Raw genomic sequence first — 25,040 nt, 5'->3', positions numbered from 1 at the left:
TTGCCTGGTATGTTTTGCTTCTACCCCCCTTTCCCCCTTATATTCCACCCCTAAAGATGGACAAGAAGGTCCAGGTAAAGAGGATGTCCTCCTCCTTTTACTCTCCCTGTCCATTCATACCTTTCTTGCCTGATCCAGCTAAGGAGATCTATGCATGGAAGCAGTCTTCTACGTGAATATCACTTGTTGGATCTGGAGCCAGGAGCCATAATTGGGTGCACATCCAAATGTGGATATGATCTGTCCACACTGCATTGCTTTCAATGGAATATGTAGTTGAGTGTGCATCTCTATCGAGACTTGTGCTGGGATGTACATCTGAGTGCTCGTTGCATTGAAAACAATGCAGTGTGGAAAGCTGACACCTGTGCTTGGATGCATTGCCCATTCACCCCTCAGTCCTTTAGAGCGCAATCCCATGCATGTTTAGACAGAAATCCCATGCATGTTTAGACAGAAAAGAGTCCTACAACTCCCAGTACTCCCCAGCCAGCCATGGCTGGCTGGGTAATGCTGGGAACTGTAAGACTTTTTTTCTCATGGGGAAGCTGGGCTGGGTTTTATTATGTAAATTGACTTGGGGGGTCCACAGCAGCTTCAAAGCCAATGAAACTTGATTGCTACTCCTAATACTTGGTTCTGCATCCCCATCCAAGTTGTTTGTATCCGATGTGGTGTGCTTATGAATGTCTGTATGCATGATGGGATAACAACCCTCCATGCATATATGCATGCAGAAAGTGTGCTAAATGCACATGTGAATTCAGTCTACAAGCTTCTTCTTCAAAAGCCATACAAAGATCCCCTTGCACTTTTGAAGTTTATAAGATAATAAAACTTTCATCTCTTGATAAAGTTGGATCAGAATGGATGTAATTGTAGAGATGCAAAACACATCAGGAAGTGTTCTTTTCTTCTACAGAACATAGTTTTTGCCTGTCAGACTGTTTGTCCAGTTCTAGCCCTTGTCTGTGTTTTCCTATAATTCGTCTGTTAAAGAGCTGTGAAGCACATGAATATGCAAACAAATAGAGCACTGTGCTGTACAGACCCTTGTGGTATTGCAACAGCAACTGACTGAGCATTTATTTAGCATATCATGCCAGGCTTGGAAATTTCTCTTCCTCTCACGAGTATTTTACCATCTTGCTCGAAAAACGCTGGGTGCCTTTAGGGAACTATTCTTTCCCTTATCTCCACTGGAATACAAAACTGTGAAATAATTGTGTCAGATTTAGCTCTTGAGTTAGTCTTCCATTCCTAGCACTGTTCTTTTGTAGCTCTGGTAGACCCCTATTAAAACAACAACAACAACCAGTAACCATATTTTGAACTGAGCAAAGGCTGAAGAGCAAAGGATGTTGGCGCTCCGCTGGATCCCTGAGCTGAGGCACAGATAAGGACCCCTTGAGCGCCTGTTTCCCAGCGTGACCACGAACAGAGGCTTTGGCAGAGGCGTTGTCTAATTACTTATACTGTACCATGTAGAAGAGCCCTAGCTGAGCTGCATACTAAGAAAAGGAATCCATCAAAGAGTCTGTTACTGTTTGCACTGGAAGAGGGTATTCCAAATGCATTTTCCTGTCTCTTGGCTCCCATGGGGAAAGCAAGCAATATGTATAGTCATAGCTCACAAGGTTTCCTCCTCCGTATGTGCCTGCCTAAAATCATCCTTAGAGGTCCTTCTCCGGGAGCCCCCACCAAAGCAAGTGAGGCGGGTGGCTACCAGGAGGAGGGCCTTTTCTGCTGTGGCCCCCCGGCTGTGGAATGAGCTCCCTAGAATGGTTCGCCTGGCGCCTATGTTGTTCTCCTTCTGGCACCAGGTGAAGACCTTTTTATTCTCCCAGTATTTTAGTATTTTAGCTTCTTAATCTTTTAGGTCTGGTGTTTTAAATCTGTATTTTAAATCTCGGCATTGCTGCTAGGTTTTATTCTGGTTGTATTGTTATAGTGTGGTTTTAATGCTTTTATATTGTTTTATGTTGCACTCTGTGGTTTTAATTTTTGTGAACTGCCCAGAGAGCTTTGGCTATTAGGCTGTATAGAAATGAAATAAAAAAATTAAAAAGGGTCTCATGGGTGGTTCCTGCAAAACTAGGCACTGGCTGAGTCTGCTGCCTCCTTTATGCACCACTTGGTGTCCCGGTTCAGACAGCATGTGGCACGCAAAAGGGAATCCCTGATGTTGCCTCCGATCAGTAATTGGAGATAATAGTGGGGGATTCCTATCCCTGCATTGGGGCTTGGGAGGGAATCCTCTGTGGGCCAGAGGAGGAAGGTCTGCAGGCTGCATTTGGCCCACGGGCAGGGGTTCTGCATTCCTGGTATAGTGGAAGGGTATTTATATCATGGTTTTTCTAAGTATACAAAATCTACCATAGCTTAGTGGTAGAGCACCTGCTTTATGTGAAGAAGGTCCCAGGTTCAATCCCCAGCTCCAGGTAGGGGAGGAGAAGAGTCTGGTTTCCTTTCTGAAGCCCTAGAGGGCCACAGCCAGTCAGTGTAGAAAACACTGGGAGAGATGAACCAAAGGTCTGACTCAGTATAAGGCAGCTTCAGAGGTTCTTATCAGGAATGACCCTCTGGATATTTCTTGGCGCTTCGGTGTTACTTTAAAAAAATAAAAATAAGGGCATGCTCCATCCACTTCTCAGTGGGGATATTTGTACATAATGGTGGAAAATCATGGGTTAATGAACTCATGGTTTCCTATGGTGTATGCCAGGCACGTTTCACAGCCTTTTTGAATATTACCTGATCAGGCCAATTGGAGTTTCTGTGTGACATCCAGACAGTACAGGTTCATCATGGATAGGTTACTTAGCCCACAATGACTGTGGATCAACTGTGGGTTGTTTAACACATAGGATGTGTATTTCTAGTCCTTTTATAGGAATAGTGGAGGCAATAGTCCAACTAGATGTTCAGTAAGACCCAAACCTGTTCCCAGCTTCCAGTGTTCTGGGTTATAATGTGATGATACTGGGAAGACTGACAAAACTGTGGCACATTTTTTTTATTTAAGTTATTAAAATTATTTAAACACATTTGGATAGCAGCACAATCCTTCCGCAGTTTCCTCAAAAGTAAGACCCACTGATTTCAGTGGGACTCATTTCCTTGTAAAGTCTGCATAGCACTGCAGCCTAATTGTATTTTGATTTTTGTTATTCTGTGAGCCAAGTGGTGGAATTAAAGGTGCTGGAATTGTTATATTGACTTGCTCTAGTAAATAAGTTCTAGTTTCCCCATCATCTTTATTCTGCTTCTTTCTTCCATCCTTCCCCACTCCCACCCCGCTTGCTAGAGTTGTATTTGTTATTTTAAGGAACCATGCTATAAGGTTGTGGGAAAAAGTAGTCCCCGTGTCAGTACAGCAGCTGTTCTGTGTCAGCTAAGCATTCAGAGCTGAGATAATGATGTTGTACTGGCTCTGGCTTAGTAAATGCTAAGTTTTGTATTTCCCAAATGTAAATCAGCTGTGGATACATTGTGTCCCTGGGTTGATTTGTCTTCAAGCTCTTTTCTTTTGAAATACAGAATGGTCTACCAGAAATCTGACATTTATCTAAGAACCAGCTGGGATGACAAAAGAGTTTTGTGTGTGAACATTTTATATTATTTGTTCAGTAACAGATTAGATAATCACTTATAGCTTTCTGGTCAATTAAAAAGTTCCTCTGATTAATTGAGCAGCAGATTAAACGTTTTAAGTGGTTTTTTAATGCGAATACTTATACATACACTGATGATGGCAAGCACCGTTTTAGAAGAGGCATCTTCTCCTGTGTGTGAGAAAACAGGTGGTACCTCTTCTAAGATGATGTCTGTTATGATACGTGTGTGCATCATCTAAAAATACAGCAAGTTTGGTTTTTTCTTTATAACTATTGTTTTGATTTTTTTTCTCACATGCCAAGTTATGCAGACTTAGGCTGCACTCTTATGCATGTTTAGATAGAAAAAAGTCCTACAATGCCAAGCATGCAGGAGTTTTTTCTGTTTAAACATGCATAGGGTTGTGCCCTAAATTGATGTATTTGTTCAAACATACCAGTTCTAGTCAGCTGGGCTCAATCCTATGCCCCGTCAGCAGCGTCTGGGGGGATATAGGATGTTACAGTTTCTGGGATCCAGGGTTGGAACCAGGGCTCCAACCTTGGCGCCCTGAAACCGCCCCCCCCGCCCCCTCTCCTGTCCCCTCAGAACCGGCATGGTTCTCTTTGTGCCGCCTATGCCTCTGTACTTGGAAACGAGCGCAGACAGCAAAAAGGGGGAGGTCCTGGGGGCACAGAAGGGAGGAGACTGTGGAAGCTGCCTTATGGAGCTTCCTATGCACGTCCTGGCCTCCTTCCCTCCCCTTCCCCAAAGCAGCGCCTAGATGAGCAAAATTGCCTGTCTAGGGAAAATGCAGGGCAGCCGGAGTATGGAGGCGAGGATCGCCTCCATTCTCTGACTGCCCTGCATTGGGTACTGAGCAGCTTCCAACTTCGGAGGCTGCCGACTATCAAGATAGGATTGTGCCCCTAATCAACTAAGGGCGTAATACTATGAATGCTTAGACTCTAAATATGCATAGGACTGCATCCTAAATTTTCTTTAATCTGGTGAGAAACCTCTCTCTCAATCTCTCTCTGTGTGGTGTGTGTGTGTGTGTGTGTGTGTGTGTGTATATATATATATAACCTAGAATGTGAAATATTGTATAGCGTGATTGGTTTTTCATTGGAAGCTTTAATTGTTACATATTATTGAAATAGAACGTTAAAATCATGTAGGAAGGAAATTATGATTGAAGAAGAAAAGGATACTCAGCCTAACCACTCTTGCAAACCCTCTAACATTGTACCTATATATGAAAATAGGACCTCTCTTGTACCCATGTAAAACTCTGATCGCACACCAAGGATCACTGTCTCAGCACACTTGCTCCTAAAGGCTGTTGTATGCTGGATTAATTTAGACTGCAATAGTTAGCCTGTCCTAAACTCTAAAAATGTTGGAGGGAGCAATCCTGTGTCCTGTAGAAGTGTCTGGGGGACATAAGATATTTCGGTTTGCTGCCTCCCTACTCAGAGGCAGGACTCCGAGCTTGGAGCCAGCAAACCGGTCTCGCCACCCCCTCCCCCTCATAGGCAGTACAGAGAGAACCATGCCAGCTACCTTTCCATGCTCAGAAAACAGAGTGTGGAGACAGGGAAAAGGGGGTGTTCCTGGGGGCAGGGAGGGGAGGAGACTGGGGCGGCAGCCATAGGAGAAATCCTATGGCTGCCCCAGCCCTTTTCCCTCCCCCTCCCTGAAGCCTCCGTTAGATGGGCGAAATTGCCTGTCTAGCTACAATGCAGACGGGGACGGGCAAGGCACCTTCTGCTCTGCGTAGGATACTCCTAAGCCTCTGAGTTTGAAGGCTTACGAGTAGTCCGGGCAGAACCCCTAGGATTGTGCCCTAATAGACTTTACTTCTAGATAGTTGGCGGAGGGAGCTAAAATGTAAAGAATGGCTACTCAGGTGCAAATGCGCAGAAACATAAACATTCAGATTAAGGCACTCCCCCCCCCCCCATCTCAGAAGGCAAATTAGTGACAAAATAGGCCAGAATTTTTAGGAACAAGGAACAAAAAATCAGGACTATTCCTGGTAAGCAGGGAGAATTAGAGCATATGATATTGGGATGTAGTCGTGCTGCTTTGTATTACTTGAATGCTTCATTAACTGAAGAATAACTTTCAGCCAACACGGCGGTAGCATGGGGTTGCTACAAAGAGGTGTTTTGTTGTAAGTGCTAGGATATAATCAGGCAAACCCAGTGCTGTGGCACGTAGGCTAGGAAATGCCAAAGGACTTGTCAAAAGGACAGAGATTTCCCTGTTCCACGTCAGAAATCCTCTTGAGCACAGCAACTTCAATTAATGTTGTTTTGGTGATTGCCTCCTGCTACAATGGAGTGTAGCCATGCCAGTGGTTGCTCTGATTAGTGGAGAACTTTATTCCATTTTCTGAACTTTTTTGTGACATGCTTTTATCTCTATGCTTATGCTGCCTTTGTGAACACTGTAGAATTCTATGGTTTACCTGCTCTTTTTGAGGAAAAATGTTTTGGTTTATATTACCTCAGTTGGAAGGAAGTACAGTCAAGTCATGTGGGGAAAGGTTATATATTAAAATTCAAGGCCTCACAACCAACAAGGTTGAATTATATTGCCCAAAGAGCATCTCCCAAAAGCAACACCGTTTCGAGAAAGATCAACGGGAGCTTTGTTCTTAACCTTGCATTCCTTCAGAGAAAGGGACACGTAGAAGTGAGGGATGTGCAGATATTCATTGTGCTCCTATTGGACCCAGGCGCCGCACTGTGTGCACAGAATGGTTCATGTAGCCTCCTGTGGAAATTCAGGGGGCATATCTACACACTCATATCAGTGAAAATATAGTTTAACTGCCATGGCTTCCTGCAAATGATTCTGGGAATTGTATAAGGGTGAAGACAGCTGTGTCCTTTTGGGTGAAGGCAGGTGTGTGCAAGCATGTGTGTGTTTGTGCGTGCGTATTGCACCAATGGAGCCTATTTTGGAGTGCCCTCACTGCATTTAATGGAAATGTACTTTTCCTGCCAGTTCAGGGGAAAAGGAAATAAGAGCAGTTCAACAGGTTTGCAACAGAAGCTGATTGTGGATGATGCTGATGGTTGGTTCCTCGTATATTGCCAAGAAACTCTCCCCATCCCCCTCTTCCTTATACTGTTTTGCATATTTAAGGACAATTTAAGCTTTTAAAAAGTAGGTAAATGCACTTGTGGTTCTTTAAAAATGGCACTAGCCTGCCTGAAGGTGGGTCAAGGAGAATGGCTAACAGCTGAACCAGGACTCAATTTATTGGGAAGCACATCAAATATTTTGGCCACCTAATGCGAAGAGAAAACTCTCTGGAAAAGACCCTGATGCTGGGAAAGACTGAAGGCAAAAGGAGAAGGGGACGGCAGAGGATGAGATGGCTAGATAGCATCACCGATGCAATGAAGATGAACTTGAGCACGCTCCGGGAGAGAGCGCAGGACAGGAAGGCCTGGCGTGCTATGGTCCATGGGGTCACGAAGAGTTGGACACGACTGAACGACTGAACAACAACATTTGTCTTGGTTGCAAGCCTCAGTGTCTCCTGGCTTTTTATCACAATGGAGGGACCAAGAGCGAGTACTGTTTTTTATAATGGTCAGTATCCTGTGCTACTGCTCAATCTGTGGTGCAAGTGGGACCCATCGCTTTTGCAAAAGAAACCACCAGTTTAAAAAGCAACCCCAGAAACAGTTAGAAATGCTTGTTTTTGGATTGGGATAGGTCAACGGAGCTTCCTTCTGCAAGCTCCGCTGACTTGTCACATTTCGGAAATGAGTGTTTCCGCTTGTTTCCGGCTGCCCCTGGATCCACTAGCTTCCCATTGCACTAGTGGCGGGTCCTGCTAATGCAGGGGAAGGATTGGATACTGTCCAATATGTCTGTCTTCTCCCTTGAAGATCATGAGACCTTTTCACAGAATTATGATTCTCTGTGGAAAGGGAGTTACTATAATGTCAGTTTAAGCTTGTGAAGAGATTCCATGCAAATCTGAAATTTCTTCTTAGTTAGCCGCATCCTAATCATACATTATTAATTAATTTTTAACATGTGCAGGGTTTTAGTTTCATACATTTATTAGTACATTTCTATACCACCCAATAGCCCAAACTCTGGGTGGTTTACAAAGATTAAAAACCTTAAAAATACAATATTGTACATAATATAACAACCATTTATGTACAAACATATGTACAGACAACACCCCCCCTAAACAATGTTTTCTCTTTTTTTAATATATATTTTTTTATTTTATCTTTATAAATGAAATAATACCAAAATTACCAACAACCTGATCAATACTACAATTTCCCAACAATACAATATTCTGTTGAGGACACCACAATAACAAAAAGATAAGGAAAAAGGGGAAAAAAGGAAAAGGGAGGAGGAAAAGAAGTGAAGAAAAAAGAAGATTCTTTCCCCTTCCCTCTTCCTCTCCCTCCCCTTTAAAGAATTAAGTTTGAACTCCAATACCCCCAGCCTACGATGCCATTCTATTTTAAAAACTATATCTATAAATCTTACAGTTTAATAAACAACCTTACATTTTAATATCATATCAATCTTATATCAAAGGAACAGGTCTACAGTTCATTCCTAGTAGCCTATATTATTATTATTATTAATAATAATAATAATTAAAAGAAATATAGTGTTATATAATAATAAACTTAAAATAAACCTTCAACAATCAGTAACATATTTTATATATAAATGCATGTGTGTCAGGAACTCCTTGGCGGCTTTTCTCAGTAGAATCCAATAGCCAGCTCAAGACACAGACGACAGGGAATTCTTTTCAAAGCTTTAATCTCATTACAGCTTAATGACTCTTTCAGATGCTAATCACCAGTGGCTAAAGCAAAGAAACAGCAGCGTGGACTACACTTCAGGCAGGCAGTTGATCCCCGTTTGAAAGAGAGTCACTTGAAGACCCAGAACTTATGGGGTAGGGAGAGATCCTCCCTCTTTCCCTTGGGTCCATGGGAGGCGGCTGTTGCTTGCGTGCCAAACGGGCGCTACACCTCCTTTCCGCACCCTCCATCGCTCGTCGCTCTTTGCGTCTGCGTCGAGCGTCTAAAAAGTCCCCCTCCCACATTCCCTCACTACCCGGGTCACTATCTATCTCTGGAATGCAGGCAGGAGGAATTTCTGCCAGGTGCTGAGCCTGTGAGGGATGAGCTGGCTCCACTTCCATGGATGGCTGTTCCTCCTCAGAATCAGAACTGCTCTGGGGCTCTCTGGGCTCAGTTTCCACCCTGACAATGTGCACAATTACCCTCAAACAGTAAATTTAAATACAGCATATCATATCTATGTTGAAATAAAAACATATAAAGAAAAGCAAGGAAAAAAAAGAAAGATGAAAGAGAATAAACAAATATATGTGTAATCATTTATCTTCTGAATTAGCCTGGATCATGTAGACTAAACACAAGCAGTTAACAAAGCTTGTTTAAAGATTCCAGTTCATGGGGTTGTAACAGAATTCTCACACATTTTTACGTTCAGCCATGCCTCTGCCATTTCATGATTTAGAAACTTCTTCATCTGACCTTCAGACACAATACAAAGTATAGCAGGATATTTTAAGTAATATTGTAAGTTCATTTGTTTTGCCATATTTTTTGCTTTGATAAATTGTCTTCTTTTATTCGCCACCTCTTTGATGTAGTCTGGAAATAACAGAACTTTATCTTGTTTCCAGGAAAGGCTTCCACCCTCTCTTGCCAAACGCAGGATATAATTCTTTGTGGAGACTTTTGCAAATTGGACTACGATCCTGTAATCAGTCCCTTTAGCATTTGCACATGAAATGGCTGATCAATATCAAGTAAATAATCAGATAGGATAGGGAGTATCTCATGCAAAAATTTATCCACAAAAATAGGCAATTTTACATAATTAGACAGATTTTTTAATTCCAATAATATGTACACTGGATCTCCTGGTGAACGCCTCCAGTTGAGAAATTCTATCAGAGGCATTTTTAAAACAAATTTGTGTCGTAGTTTCATTTCCTGCCACTCGGTCTTCTAGCTCATTAATTTTTGACTCCATTTTTTGCCATGACTCATTAATTAAATCTACAGCTCCTTGCAAGGCGGTGATGGAATTTTGGATTAAATCCAATCATCTGGCTTGCTCCGTAAATTGCGAAGATAGTCTTTATCAGAGTAAATATTTCCCCTATATCTTCTGTTCTCGAAACTTTTGACACAGGTGGTACGGGGGGAGTTGATGCCGGCTCCTTTCTTCTCCTCAGCGCAGACATGTTTCTCTCAAACAGGTCTTGCAGGTCCTTAGATGTTCTCAAATATTGTTAACATCTCTTAAATCATCCCTCAGAAGTTGTTGATATTTCTTAAAGCATACATTATTATGGAACACGTCAGCCCTGTTTTCTCCTATGAAATAGGAGTCTCAGTACAGCTTTTTGCGTTGGTAAAGCTCTGGAGAGATAATCCTGGAATCCAGCCCCCCCGCTATCTTGAGGGGGGTACTTTTCTCCAAGATACTATCCAGATGTTGCCTTGCCCCCCCTTTTATTCCAGGGGGGAATGAAAAGGGTTTTCAACCTTTTAAAAAGGTGTTTGAGAAAGCTCCCACAGAGCGCCCATGGGATGCTACCAGAGCGACATTGGTTCCAACCAGAAGTCCCCCCCAAACAATGTTTTCAATCAGCAAAAAGAAATCCCATGATCAAATAAAAAAATAAATTAGTGACATTTAAAAAAGTAATGTCTGTTCTCTGAAGAGCTTGCGATCTGAACGTTGGTTTTGAGGTTATTTTGTTTCTTATGTTGCAACATGGAATGGAAAAGAATAAAAAGATAAGATTTTCTCTTAACAAGGAGAGGTCATTGTCATTAAATCATAAATTATAAATCATAAATTACCTGTCATATATCTGAAAATGACAGCTGTGTTGTGGTTTTGGTGAGAAGTAAATTTGTTTACATGTTATTGATAGAAAAAGAGAGGATTAATCAACTAGACCGTATTTCATTGGTTTACAGCCATATAAATAACCATCGTGAAATTGTTCCCAGGACTTCAGCTAGGTGTAATTCAGGGATAGGCAACCTGGTACACTCCAGATATTTTGGATTATAACTTCCACAATCCCTGAATATTAGCCATGCTCACTGGAGCGCTACGTTTCCTACCCCTAGTGTAAGTAGATCTAGTGCCTGAAAAACACTCTTCATTGTCTGAGCTATGTGCGTTTTAGGGACAAATCATTCCTCCTCCTCCGCTGCTGCCTCTTCCTCCTCTTCCTCCTCTTCCTCCTCCTCCTCCTTTAATATATATACAGTGATTGAAAGCAGGGGTCTCCAACCTTTTGGGTCCATGGGCACATTTGTAATTTTGAAAAAGTGCCTTGGGCGCCACCACAAATTGACTGCTGTAAGGGGGTGGGGGCCTGTCAAAAAAGCCATAGGAGTACCCCCTTAACTTTGTGTGTGTGCGTTCATGAATGTGCACTATGTGCGTCTGGTACCCACTCTGGCTTCTCTCTCGCTCTCTGGCCTGCCTTCCTTTCTTTCTTTCCTTCTTTCTTTCTTTCTTTCTTTCTTTCTTTCTTTCCTCTCTCCTCTCCTCTTCCTCTTTCTCTGACTTCCCTCCCTCCCTCCCTCCCTCCATGTGGCTCCTCTTCTCTCTCTCTCTCTCAATCCCCCCCACCCCCTTCTGGTTCCTCTTACCCCCCCCCCCTTTCTCTCTGGCTTCTCTTTCTCGTCCCTCTTTCTCCCCTCCCTCTGGCTATTTCTTTCTCTCTGGTCCTTTCTATTCCTCTCTCTCTCTCTCTCTCTCTCTCTCTCTCTCTCTCTCTGGCCCTTCCTTCCTTCCTTCCTTCCTCCTTTCTCCCTTCCCCCTCCCCCCCTCCCCATGCAACCAAGTGGAGCAATTTCTCTGTGCATTTGTATGGCCTGTGAAAAAGCCTTCTTGCTGAATACACTCCCTGAGGGAGGTGTGTGTGTGTGTAGCCCACCTCCTGTCAAAGATCCTCTTGCTTTGCCTTCTCCCTCCATTTTTTTTGTTAGGGGGGCTTTTTTTGTACAGGGAGCACCCCCACACACACACTGAAAATCAGCTGGAGGGAGGGAAAGCTCACCCCCCTCCCTGTCACCAATGGTCCTTGGTGGGGATGCACTCGCCCCCCCCCCCAGCCATTTCTCAGCAAGAACGAGTCCCGCCCGCCCTCCGTACAAATGAATGGCGCAATTGCTCCATTCACTTTGCAGAGGGGGAAAATAGCTTGGTGGACACTGGCTTGGGGTCACCTTATTTAGAAGTTCAAAGCATTTCACATACATTATCTTGGTAGGGTCATGTTTTTACTGAACCTTTGTTGGTATTTGAAGGCGGAGGGAAGAGCAGCTCTCTTAGGTAGATCAATATTATTATCCTTATATTGCAGATGAAGGGCTAAGGCTGAAAGTGACTTGCTCTTAGGTAGATCAATATTATTATCCTTATATTGCAGATGAAGGGCTGAGGCTGAAAGTGACTTGCCTAAGGCACCTGGCACAGGTGAGATTTGAAAGGGACACAAAGGGCAGGGTGTGCCTGATCTCGTCTGATCTTGGAAGCTAGGCAGGGTCAGCTCTGGTTAGTACTTGGGGTTGGATGGGAGACCGGCTGGGAATCAGGCTTCCTGCACTGAGCAGGGGGTTAGACTCGATGGTCTTGTAGGCCCCTTCCAACCCTATGATTCTATGACTTCTATGACATCCTGATTTGTAACTCAGCCATTATGCTATACCAGTTCCCTTCATCCTGCAAGTTTTATTTCGTATGGCATTGTGTGGGAGTCATTCTTCCAGTGCTTGATAGGGGAAAGGCAGGTTGAATCTATTTCTCTTCCAAAGCTGTTCCTGGAGGAGGCTTTCATGACATGAACTGAGATTGCATAAGAGTTTCTTTTTGTAACAAGTGCCCACTCAAAAATACAATAAAACCAGATAGGCCCAAGAAATAAAAAGAAGGGATCACATGCTGGTGAAATAAAAGCATTCATTACATTTTCTTACCAAAACAAACAAACAGAATAAATAAAATACAAGATGGGAAAGTGTGGTTGGGATATTGGTAACAGTTTCAGAAAAACAAGAGCTCCCACAAAATAAAGTGGTCCCAAATATGCAGCCTGTCTCTTGTCAGGCTTTATAAAGATTGCTGGAGAAATACGATTGCCATTACGTTAGTTTCTACCTATTCCTCTCCCGCCATATGACATTTTCAGATGAGATTTTTTCCCACCTGTAAGAATGCATGATGAGTCTATGGGGCTTAGAGTGGCTTGTTATGCAGAAGATGAAGTTTAAAAACTGACATATTTTTCTGTGGTGTCCTGCACAACCCCCCGCCCCCCAAGCCTGGTGCCTCCATCGGATGTGGTCGGTGCAATGGGGGAAGAATACATCAGATATAGACAGACATGCTTAGTGCTGGCTGCTTTTTCTGATGAAATTTATTTGTTTCTGATAAGAAGCACTCCTGTGTTTTCTTTGCTTTCTAATATTTCTAAGGGGTCTGTAAAACTATGAATCTATATAAAGAGGCTTTCATGAAATGTTCAGGTCTGGCTTGAGAGATCCAGCCACCTCTAGTGGTTGAGTTTTGTTGGCAACTGGAGTTGACTTAACTGGAAGCCTTTGTGAGGGGTGGTTAATCTTCTGACCGAATGTGTAGGTACCAAGTGTATGAAAATAGACGTGTTTTTGAGGAGAAGTGGTTCTGAAGAACGTGTTTTAAGAGTAGTTGGCTGATAGTTTTTAATTCACAGGCCCAGGCTAGCTCTCTCAGATAAAGTATTGAAGCATTCTTGTAAGGCTAGTGGCACATGGTATTTGCCAGCTACCAGTTTCTAGTCACTGTTGACAACCAGCCAGCTATTATTGTTTTTTTGTTTTTGTTTTAATGCTCTGAAGGAACATCAGAGTTGAAAGTCTCTGTTCGGTTCAGTTATCTGTCTGCATCAGAATGCTTTAAAATGATCATTTTCTGGTCAAGTTAGTATTGTTATTCTACAAACTGAATTCATTGTATTAGAATCCCACTTTTCCTCCAAAGTGGTAACTTTTGTTGATTGATGCACAATAAAATTCTAAACTAAGCAAGGATTTGTACCCCAGTTTTCCCAGCCCAAGCTTAACACTGTTCACATCGCTAGTAGGGTTGCTCTCCCTGTATTCCCCTTTAGCCTAAATGAGCCAAAATAACAGTGAACTTCCAGCTCATGGCTGTAAAAGAAATTTAACTTCAAATCTGTTGACCTGTAGTTTGTGAGATTATGCCGACTCTTACCTGCCAGTCCTCCTTGTTTATAAAATGTATTACGAGTGTTACCTTAAAAACTATTTTCTCTTAAAAATGTTTTTAACCTCCTTAAATAAATGCTTTTTTTGTGGCAGACTACTAAACTATGTTTCTCTTGTCACAGGGTTATGAAGGCATGGTTGATGGAGGTGAAAATATTGTTGAAGTTACATGGGAAAGTGTTTCAAGCATCCTCCAAGTGGTAAGTACTGCATTAAGAACAATTTTTTATACGAGTATGTATGTATTGTTTTTAAACAATTCCCCAAAGATTGAAGGCTGAGATCAGAACAAATATGCAATATACTTTGCACTAAACAGCTTTATGCCTAAATCCTACGCGTGTTTATTTGAACACAAGTCCCATATATACATATTTAGGATTTTTGCATTCGGTCACCATCCAACAATTCCAGTGCACATTTTGCCTGCAGTGTGCACTAGAGTTGTTGTGTTCGCTCTTCTTCCCATGCACCCACTGGGGAGAGAAATGCAGCAGCATCTATGCGTAAGGAAACCAGCAAAGCTTTGGAGCTTGGTGCCTCCTCTTTTTTCCTCTTTATTTCCTCTCTCAGTATAAGTCATTGTACACACACTTTTTATGTTGGCTGCTTGTTAATAAATGCTTTCATGTTGGTTTGCGTTCTGCTCTGGTGGGAGGCAAATTCCATGTCTCTTCTCTGCTTTCCTTGACCATCCCCTGCCTGCTGTGACTTGTATCATGTATGATTATTATAGTGCCAAGAAATGTCTTTGAAGAGCCTATTGCTTAGTAAATTGTCAGCTGCTAAGGGCAAAATTTGGGCACGTGTTTGATTCTTTTTCCAGCATTGAAAAAAAGAAAAAGTGTGGGGGGGAGAGGAATAACTACTATGTAATCAACAATGGGCACATTTTCAGCAAAGGAAATTACATAATAGCTTTCTCTTATATTGACACAGTCTTCTAGTATACAGACACATTCTTCTACTGCTCCTAGCAGGTGACAAAATTTCAGTCAATATATGTGATTAAACATTCAACAAAGGGATTGATGTGTTTTAATCAGATGCAAACCTAACCGAGCCGATTCTCTGTTTCATAAGACTCTGCTGACACACTGATTCTTCCTGACTTCTAATCTCACCACGTTTTCATACACAATAGCCGTTCTGAGGGTGTGGAGGAAAAGAATACCAAGTCCAGCAGAAAATCAGTCAGTCAGTAAATAAGGCAACTGTGGTGCAATAATGTCTGGTGAAACCAGCCAGCTAATTCCTCTCTTGGGTGAAATACTACTATGTCCAGTAGTGAGTGTGGTACTTATCAAGGAGGTTGACACTAACGTTGTTCACTCTCTGATAGCAATCTCTTTATTATCACACTTATTATCTATAAATTAAGTTTTATACATAACTATCTGCCAGCCATTATTTTCTAATTAGGGCAACGTGATGATGATAAATGTTTTGGCCTGGGTGTAAGCCAAGGAAATGGGACGAAAGTCTGTGAAATATAAATTACCTACCCTGTCAATCGTCCTCTTCTGGCAGTGGTGGCTGGTGGCTCCAGTTTCGGAGGGGCGATGGTTCCATTCTGGGTTTTAGTTAGAACCAACCAGTGCTCTAAAGGTGTTATCCAAGGTGCTGAACCCATTTTGGGAATAGGGCGCAGCACCTTGGATAGCACCTTCAGAGTTCTGGCTGGTTCTAAGTAAAACCTAGAATGTTATGACTGGCCCTCCAAAATTGGAGCCACCAGCCCCCACTGTCTTGTGGTCAGCATTGTTGTTCATCTGTCTCCTACCCTTTTTCCATGGAGTTCAGGGAACCAGGTATGAGCATACCTTATTTTATCCTCCAAACAACAATGTGTATTTGAGAGATAAAGAAGGAGAGAGGCTTTCCCAGTGGCATGGGGATTTGAAACCAGTTCTCCCGAGTCCAAGTCTAATACTCTGTTCTGACTGCATGATATTAAATTAACGGAATGTGTGTCACTCCTTTGTTGGTTTCTGTCTGCAATTCTTTGCTTATGGATACTTGTGAGTCCCAGACCACTGCCAGAAAAGATACTGGGTGTTTAAATGAAGCATACTTGACAGTTGCTCCTTCCTTGTTGTTTGCCTCTCTCCACCCCTCCCTCCAAATATCCAGCTGAGCTGAAACTAAATGTCCTTTGTAGAAAATCAGTGTATTGTTGCTATCACAGTAAGAGTACGTCAAAGTAACACTAGCCATGTGTGGTAGGGTGGGATCACCATGCCTAGCCACTGCCTTAGCTTGGGCCTCAGACATGAGAAGGAAGGGGGCTAAACCACCCATTGTTGTCCTACTCTCTCCCTAAGCCCTCAGTGTCTGCCCTCAGCTCTTTGCTATCCGAGTCCGCTGGGGTTGATCCTCTTTGGCTGGTGCTTTGCCGCTTTATGAACACCTGGCTATCGGGCTGAAAAGAACCCTGCCCTCAGGTCATGTACACCAGGCTTCCTGGCAGGAGAGGAAGTATCTCTGTTGCTACGGCAATGGAGCCACCCCTTGTTGCCATCTTGCCCTTCCTCTCTACTCGCCTCAGCTTTGGCTCTGCTCCCCAGGCAACCAGGACATAGTTCTGGCAAGTATTGGCATGCGTCCTGTGCTCTTTTGGGTTGTGAGGGTGACCTTCTGGGTGACCACTGACCTGCATCAAAGTGCTGTCATTGGACGCCCAACGTCATTAACTTGGTCACTAGAATAAAAGGAATAATTTATCATCACAGAGTTGCAAAGTAAATATGAGAACTGAAAGTATTCTCAGCTTCAAACGTGCTAAACAAGGAAAAGTATATGCATTGCTTCTACTGTTTACAGTTAACCGCATTGGTAGGTTAACCATTGGTTAACCGCATTGTAAAGCCTACAGAAGATAACCAACCATCTTATGCTGCCCCCCACGCACACACCTTTTGCTGCAGTTGTGTGGAAACTCATGTCGACCAGCTTTTATTTTAGGCAAAGAGAATAGTGAAGATTGTCCATGGAAATTGAAGAGTGAGTTTCTCATTCTTCCCTTTTATCTTTCAGGGAGGGACTGTTATTGGCAGTGCACGCTGCAAAGCTTTTCGGACCCGGGAGGGTCGTCTGAAGGCAGCCTGCAACCTGGTTAAGTGTGGAATCACTAACCTTTGTGTGATTGGTGGAGATGGCAGCTTAACAGGTGCTAACCTGTTTCGTGAGGAGTGGAGTGGACTGTTGGAGGAGCTGGCAAAAAATGGTAAGTTGCAGAGTTGTTGTTAAGCTTGTGGGAGTAGTTCTGTTCCGCTGGAAAATAATTGGATGGTGCTAAAACACATATTTATTATCTGATTTGGCCAAGGTGCATACATTATTCAGTCATAAGAATGTAGCAGCAGTTCACCCAGTGCAGTGTTCTGTTTCAAACAGTGGCCAAAGCAATGAAGACATTTGAAAACGGAGAGGGCTGGTGATACCCATCTCTGGTTTTCCCTGGCATCTGGTAAGTTTGCAGTGATTGTTTTGACGGATGCACAAATCAAAGGCTGCTCCAGTCACAACAGTCTCAAGCCTCCGCATCTCTTGCTTAGAGCTCGGGCATGCTGAAGCTCTAGGCAGCTGGGGCAGGTGGCAAGGAAGAGGAATTTAAAAGACCTGCCTATTAGGATGCTCCACTGGGACGGCTGTCTCCTCCCTCCTCCCATCACACTGTGCCAACAATGGCTTCCACAGTGCTTTATCTAATAAACAGCTGCAGTGAGAGCAAGCAGCATGGCCAGGCCAGAGGCCTACCCTTCTCTGTCTATCTGTCTCTTTCTGTCTCTGTCTCTCTCTCACACACACACACACCCTCTCCATATAAAACTATATGAACTGTCATAATCTTTCCCTCTCTTTTCCTAATGGTTTACGTACAGGGGTGTTCCCTGTATGGTCTCCTGGTTCATAACAGTCTAATGTGGTACAGTTCAGAATTCTACCACCTCATCCTATGTAATATATAAATTAGAACAGAGATTTAAAAGAACCTTTTGGGCTTGAATTTTGGGGGCCTTGTGGTGAATTAAATATTCGTACCCTGAAGATGCCAGAAGGAGTATTGCTGCTCATGTGGGTAGGAAGGAAAGACCTTTGAAAAAAATGGTGCTGAGCAGCAGCAGGGGGAGTGGACATCACCACTGGAAATGGGGCAAATACCTCTGTCATGTTTACATTCCCCGCAGTGCCAAAATACTCCAACATTCAAAGCCCATGCACGGGGTGTCAGATCTGTAAGGTGGGCACATTTCAAGTCATTCTAGTGTAGATCGAATCATTGGTTACCAGTGCCAAATTTCAGTTGCTTCCTCCAGTTAATTCCATCATTATAGCTTCTTGGAAGGTTATCAGTCCAAGTTGATTTAAGTTGCCAGTATTGCTTGAGCTTTCTTACATAGTTATTCCAAGTGAGAAAGCAGTGCCTCGGATGCTCATCTTTTGAGAGCTCCCAGAATCAGGTACACAGCTATACATTGTTGCTGTGTTTATTAAGGAGGCAGCTTCTCAGAAACCAGTGGTGCTTAAGAAATAACTTGTCATTTTTTAGCCCTTCCTTGATGGCTCTAAAACGTTAGGTTACAAAAGAACAGATATATTGCTCACACACTTGCAGGAACAAATGATCAATTTGGTGTTAGAAAAGTAGGAGTTGTTGTTCCAGGAAATAAGTGCTTAGAAAACTAATTCAGTGTGCTTTGCAAGCTTTGACATTACTTTTGTCATTATTTAGTATTTACAGGTATGTACAGAGAAGCAGGTGTTCAAATTGGGCTTTCAGTGTCAGACTAGCCATTGAGTTTGTCACTTACCTCTCTGCAGAGGTCAGATATCTGTTGGCCCCAGGCAAGCATGAGCAGTGTCTTCTCTGATGGGGTGCAGTTCTCCAAGGTTCTGGAGAGAGGTCTTATGTGGCCCTGCTCACCTGGAACCTTCTGCATGCAAAACCTGAGTCCCCAACCACTTAGCTGAGGGCCTTGCCCCTTGTTTTTAGAGAGTAACTTGAAAAGCACAGTAGGCAATTGGGATGGCATTCCACCGTCTCCCAAGTTAACGCAGGAAGGAATAAAGCTATCATTCAGTGCAGAAACTTCATGCAATATTAATTAACTTTATCCTTTCTTTACAAAAATTATTCACTTGGTTCTTACAGCCACTTGGTTCTTACAGCCACAAAAGCTGTAAGAAAACCCATTGCACAACTATGAAAATGATATTGCTTTAACTTTTATATGAGAATTGTGTGGGGTGTTTGTCAGACACTTCTTTTGCTTTCTCGACAGGTGAGATTGAAGAAGAGGCTGTGAAGAAGTATGCTTACCTCAACATCGTGGGAATGGTTGGCTCCATTGACAATGACTTCTGTGGTACAGATATGACCATTGGCACTGACTCAGCCTTGCACAGAATCATTGAAGTTGTGGATGCCATCATGACCACTGCTCAAAGGTACTTTAATTTCAAAGGCTGCACTGTGTGGTTTCAAAGAGACAAATGCTCAAGCAAAAGCTAAGATTCATTGATCTTTCCTTTCCTTTCCTTTCCTTTTCTTCCTTCTTCCTTTTCTTTTAACAGCACTAAAGTGTTCCAGTGTTGGGTTCATTACAACCTGCTAAAATTTGAAGGGAGAACATTTGCATGCAACAAAGCTGCCTGTATTAGGTTTTATGTCTAAGGGAGGAACTAGATGAATATACAAAACATGGGATTCCTGCCAAAAACAACCTTATGTCAAGTTCTCTTGTTGGGGGTTGAGCAAAGGTGTGGCATAGCACCATAACTTTCTGTGTTTTCCTTCCTTGCCTCCAGCGGCAGCCAATAATATAGAGCAGGGGCAAAATGTTACACAATTGGATTACTTTATGTCACATATTTTGTTTCCATTGCAGAATGAGGAGGGGGAATTCAACACAGGGTTGCTGTTATCGCTGGTGACTCCTTTTTCAGTGTTGCATTTCTCCCTAAAAGAGCACTCCTGCTGCTCACTACCATCTCTTAAAAATAAATCCCTGTGGGAAGGGTTAATATATGTCCCTACTTCAAAGGAAGACATGGCTATAGCTGAAGAGCTCCTGCATGCTCAGTGTGTGTGTTTTTGGAGGTAGTAATGCACATTCAATTAACCATAATATTTTGAGTCACGGTGGGTGAATTGTAGGAATAGTCCCATATTGCATTTGCTGGACATTATGACTATAATGCTGTATGCTGTTAGTCCCGTGTTGGGACATAACACTAAGCCATAGTTACTGCAACATGAACACAGCTTAAGCCTCATTCACTCCCCTCTCCACCATCACAGTCACAAGGAAGAGATTGGAAGCACCCATTTCTTGGTTTTAACAAAACATGGTTTATCATTACATCTGAAAAGCACAAACCATGGCTAGTTTAAACCAGGGGTTGCCCAAGAGTTTAATCCAGCCCATAGAGTTCCCCAATCTGGCGGTTGGGCCTCCTCTGCAGGCCCCCTCCCCTCCCTAAGTCCCACCCCATAGCCTGGAAGCTTACGAAGGGGGTAACGGAGAGGAATCTCCATGTTACCTCTGATCTATGATCACAGATAATGAGGATTTCCCTGCATGCTGTTCACCTTCCCAGTGGGAGGGAAAGTAGTGCACAGAGGAATCTAGTCAGAGATTTGAGATAACATGGGATTGCCTGGCTCAGCAGGTGCTTCCATGAGCTGGTCCTTCAAGCATCCTCCAAGCCCTTTCCCTTGCTGTGGGAATGATGTTTTATTGGGACATGCAACAACAAGGAGGATAAAAAAGCAGCTGTAAAAACCAAAAACAAGTCCAGAAAGACACCTGCACCAATATATATTGTTCCCAATATGTACTGAGATCTGTCTCTTTATTGAGGTAATTCTTCACTTGCTTCTAAGGTTTCCGAAAGAGCTATTTGGGGCTACCTCACTTCTGGGTGACTCAAGAAGATTCCTGTTTATTGAAACAATTCAGGATCAACTGTGGTTTATAATCTCATTCACATAATGCTAAAAGATGGTTTAGCATTGTGTCCAAACCGGGCCATAGTCTGCTTAAATTAGTGCTGTGCCAACATTTTTGATTCTTCCATTTTCGGTATTTCGGGGGGTGGCGGGGAAGGCTGGGAGAGGTGAGAATTTCAAATAACTTTCTCCTTGGGGAGGAGGACAGGATTTCAGCTTACCTTTTTAACTGTAGGCGGTGGCTGAGGGATGTTCTTTCTGTTTTTTAAAAAAAACACTTGCTATACATGGATCAGGTGCTTTTAAGCTGGGCTGAGCTTGAATATTGTTTTTGTGGGCTGATATTTAGCTGTGCAAACAAATTGAATGAGAGTTGCTTATGGAAACATCCCAAGTCTTGCAATTTATCAATTAGTAACGATTAACAAGTGGCAATTACTGTTTGAGGAATAACCTCAAGCTCCTCTTTGTTACATTTTAGTGTGGTTTGAAATTGTAATTCAGAGGGAAATGCAAAGATTGCTTTGCTGGTGTTGATATAACGGCAACTTATAATTGGCTGCAAACCGGAAAGTAACAAGTAAAGCAGAGTGTGAGGGGGAAGGAGGGAGCATGAAAGCACAGTGTTATCCCCGAAGTGCAAACAATGGCTTGCCTGTTTTTCTGTTCCCCTTGTATATTCAGTAATACCTTGTTGCTGTTGTGGTAGTGTTGACCTTTCTTGTGATTTTTATAGCCATCAGAGGACCTTTGTCCTGGAAGTGATGGGAAGACACTGTGGGTATGTATGTCTGTCCAGAAACATCGTATTTAGAAAAAAAAATGCAGAAATGTATAGTTCAAGCTCTCATTTGGATTTTGTGACTCTGTCCTAGGTACCTAGCTCTTGTTAGTGCCTTAGCTTGTGGCGCAGACTATGTCTTTATTCCTGAATATCCACCTGAGGAAGGATGGGAAGACCACATGTGTGCTAAGCTTTCTGAGGTAATGCTATTTATCAAACGGTGTCCTGGGAACCCTTGAGCTTCCTCGATGAAAAGATCATTAATGGCAGGAAAGCTGTCCAGTCCCTGAAAAACAGCTTGTCTATAGGTTCTTGGGTTGAGCCAAAATGTGAAATGTGTTCTGTGAATTTTTCTGCCCCTGTGAGATGTGTGTGTCCTCCCCACAATTTTTTTTTTCCTCACATGGGGAAATGTAGAGAAAAGGCACATACCAGAAGGAATGTGGTTGGCTGGTTGATGATGTTATTGTTGCAAGGAAGAAGGGCTATTTGCCAAACAAAAAAAAAATGGTACCAAAGCTACAGCTGAATGGGGCTGCGAATAGCAATGAGCTGGCACAAAAAGTTTGAGGCCCCTAGAAAGCCCATTTTCATACCAGAAATTATTACTGGAGAACATTGTGCTCAGCCTTAACCACTTCGTCTTTTCCAGCAGCTGTTTGCTTCAGTCGTGGACCTTATTGTAATTTTAATGGTCTGCCTTGCATTTTTCTTATTCTAGAACCGTGCACGAAAGAAAAGGTTGAATATCATAATTGTTGCAGAAGGTGCCATTGATTCCCATAACAAATCTATAACTTCAGAAGAAATTAAAGATGTAAGTATCAAGCTGCCAATCATACTTTCTACTGAGGTTGTGTATAACTGAATAGTTTCTGTCTGAACATTGTTCCCCCTTTCTTTATACTTTGTCTTAGAACAGTAATGTAGTCTCAGTAAGAAACAGCTTGTGCCATCTAAAAAATGTGTCCCAAAACTCCGGGCTGTATGCATATTAAAAAAACAATGCACAAACAAAAAGCTAAAGAGAGGAAGATCTAGCTCTTCAGAAGGTTCTCTTTTGAATTATTATCTTATATGTCACACATACTGATGTAGTCCTTGAACAAGTACTTGTTGGGTAGTATATTCTGGCAAAAATCACGAAGTTTCAGAATGGTTCTCTATACGTTTTATTATTTATTAAATTTCTTAGATACCTTTCTAAAAAAAAAAAGACACAAGGTGATTTACAGCAAAATTAAAATATACAACTTTTGGAACAGCCAAAGCAATTATCCGTATCGTACTAAAATAAAACCACCCCTTAAAACAAAGCATCTCATAAACCACACAACCAAACTGATGCATTAATACAGCCCATCATATGCCGTCAAATGCTTGGGAATAAATCTGGCACCAAAAAGATGACAATGTTGGTGCCACACAGGCCTGGTTGGGGAGAGTGTTCCATAATCGGGGGAACCACCAGCAAAAAGCCCCTCTCCCTTGTTGCTTTCCTCTGAACTTCCTCCAGAGGAAGCACTTGGAAGAGGAACTCTGTTTTTGATTGTAGGGTACAGGTAGACGTGCTTATGTGTGCACATATATATATGAATTTTGTAACGTCTTGCCTGATGAAGAGATCGGCAGGTTTTGAAAGTTTGTACATTTTTGTGATCTTTTGGTTGGCCGAAAAAATGTATTACACTAATATGGGTTTTGGATTCCTTCTTGTTAGAGATTTTCAAAACTGTTAAATGTAAGGCTTGCCTTAAACTGAGGCAAAGGCTATGATGATAGACATTCATATTAGAGCATGTGAAACCAGAGTTCACTGTGTTAATAGTGCCTATAGAAATTGTTGAAACTCAATTTTCAGGCTGCCATTTTGGATCAGTTATATACACTTGATGGTCCTTGTGGAAGCAAATGTGTTAATCTTGCACATAACAGTTGGCTGAACGTTCACATAGCAGAAACTGATAGCTTCTTTAGCTCTAAATGGCTCTGTCACCAATCAGCTTTTAAGCCAAGCCTAGAGGCAGGGCACCTAAATTGCTTTCATATTCCTGGCTTTAGGTCTTGAAACACACTCATGGGATATCTGAGGAAACTTCAGTTGATGCTCCCTTTACTGTATGTGTTCAGTGAACATTAGATTTTAGGCCTGAGAGATGCTGGATGGCCAATTTTTATCAAGTTTAAAATGGAGCAGCCAGCCTATGACTCATTACTTGGCGTGATCACCCTGAAAAGCTTCAAATGAGTTTACATTGATTAGTAACTGGAATTTAGCTGTCACCCATTTATCATCTACAGGGGTGGATGCTGTTCTCTTGTTATAAAGGTTATGTTGCAGTAGCAAAGTACTAAGCTATCCTGAGTGTGTGCTCATGTGCTAAGATGTCCCCTGCTGGGTCCATCCCAGGTCTACCTAGTGAAGCTTTCTTTGCACAGATTACAGCAGCCAGCCACAATAGGTAACCTACCCTCAATTTTCCAATGGTCCACTGGTAGACCATGGTCTACCTTCTGACTGCTGCTCCCCTAGTACCTTATTGTATGAGCTCAAGTTTATATTAGGGCTGTTATCCCGTTTGACAAACCACCTTTGTCAAATTGGGTGGGGAAGAGCAACCATCACCCTCCCCCAATTTCTGAACCTTCAATTCAGAAGGGCCTGAATCTTTTCAAAGGAGAGGGAAAGCTTCATGTGTTATGTGTGCATGTACCTTTAGGTAGTGTGGCAAAGCAGCTCCTTCTGTTCTTTGAGCCGTCTCTGTACAGTATTACATCTGGGGTCCATGCCTGCACAGAGCAGTATTTGGAACCTTCTAGAACTGGGCAATGAAATATTTTGGCACAAAGAAAATTAGGCGGTGAAATATTTTGGCATGAAGATTCCCCCACCCACCAGCCCTTAGGGTACACACTCAAGGGGCCATGGAGCGATGAGCCATTTCCACCAGGAAAGAATGCTAGCTACTGAATAGCAGCTTGCCAACAATGCATGTGACCACTTACTTGGTAAGGTGCTTGATTATTAAGTCGTGAGGAGAATCTTATCACTTCTCTGCACTTCCCTAGGTTTCTAATTAGGTATGGAAGTGTGGCAAAATTCTGTTCACCGCTTGGTAAGACAATACAGATTGCCAGTGTAATACAGACAGTGGTTACATGCACAGAGTAGTAAGTTGCCACTTGATAAATGGTTGTTTGTATTTACCCAGACAACAGACCTACTCAGGGTAGGAAGTTCACCCCATGGTAGTTCAGTGATCTGCATGGGATCACAGATAATTTACTAGAGATAAGTGCTCTGTAACCTGCATTTTTCTTTCCTTGCAGTCTCTGGACCAAAGTACACATTCTGTTAAAC

General features: G+C 42.6%; 1 protein-coding gene across 3 annotated transcripts in view; it reads left to right on the top strand.

The window, feature by feature from the left end:
- Positions 1–25,040, top strand: part of PFKP (phosphofructokinase, platelet) — an 80,685-nt gene that overhangs the window by 17,447 nt on the left and 38,198 nt on the right. For all 3 annotated transcript variants that reach the window (XM_084859230.1, XM_084859229.1, XM_084859231.1), the window contains exons 3-8: positions 14,063–14,140; positions 16,977–17,166; positions 19,226–19,391; positions 21,632–21,676; positions 21,771–21,879; positions 22,401–22,496. In XM_084859230.1, the coding sequence (XP_084715356.1) occupies positions 14,063–14,140; positions 16,977–17,166; positions 19,226–19,391; positions 21,632–21,676; positions 21,771–21,879; positions 22,401–22,496 (684 nt within the window). The remainder of the gene's footprint in view (positions 1–14,062; positions 14,141–16,976; positions 17,167–19,225; positions 19,392–21,631; positions 21,677–21,770; positions 21,880–22,400; positions 22,497–25,040) is intronic.

Source organism: Heloderma suspectum, chromosome 5, assembly GCF_057233095.1.
Source record: "Heloderma suspectum isolate Gila_16-S chromosome 5, 16-S_ref, whole genome shotgun sequence".
NCBI lineage: Eukaryota > Metazoa > Chordata > Lepidosauria > Squamata > Helodermatidae > Heloderma > Heloderma suspectum.
The sequence above is the reverse complement of the archived record's forward strand: the minus strand, read 5'-3'. Positions and strand labels throughout refer to the sequence as shown.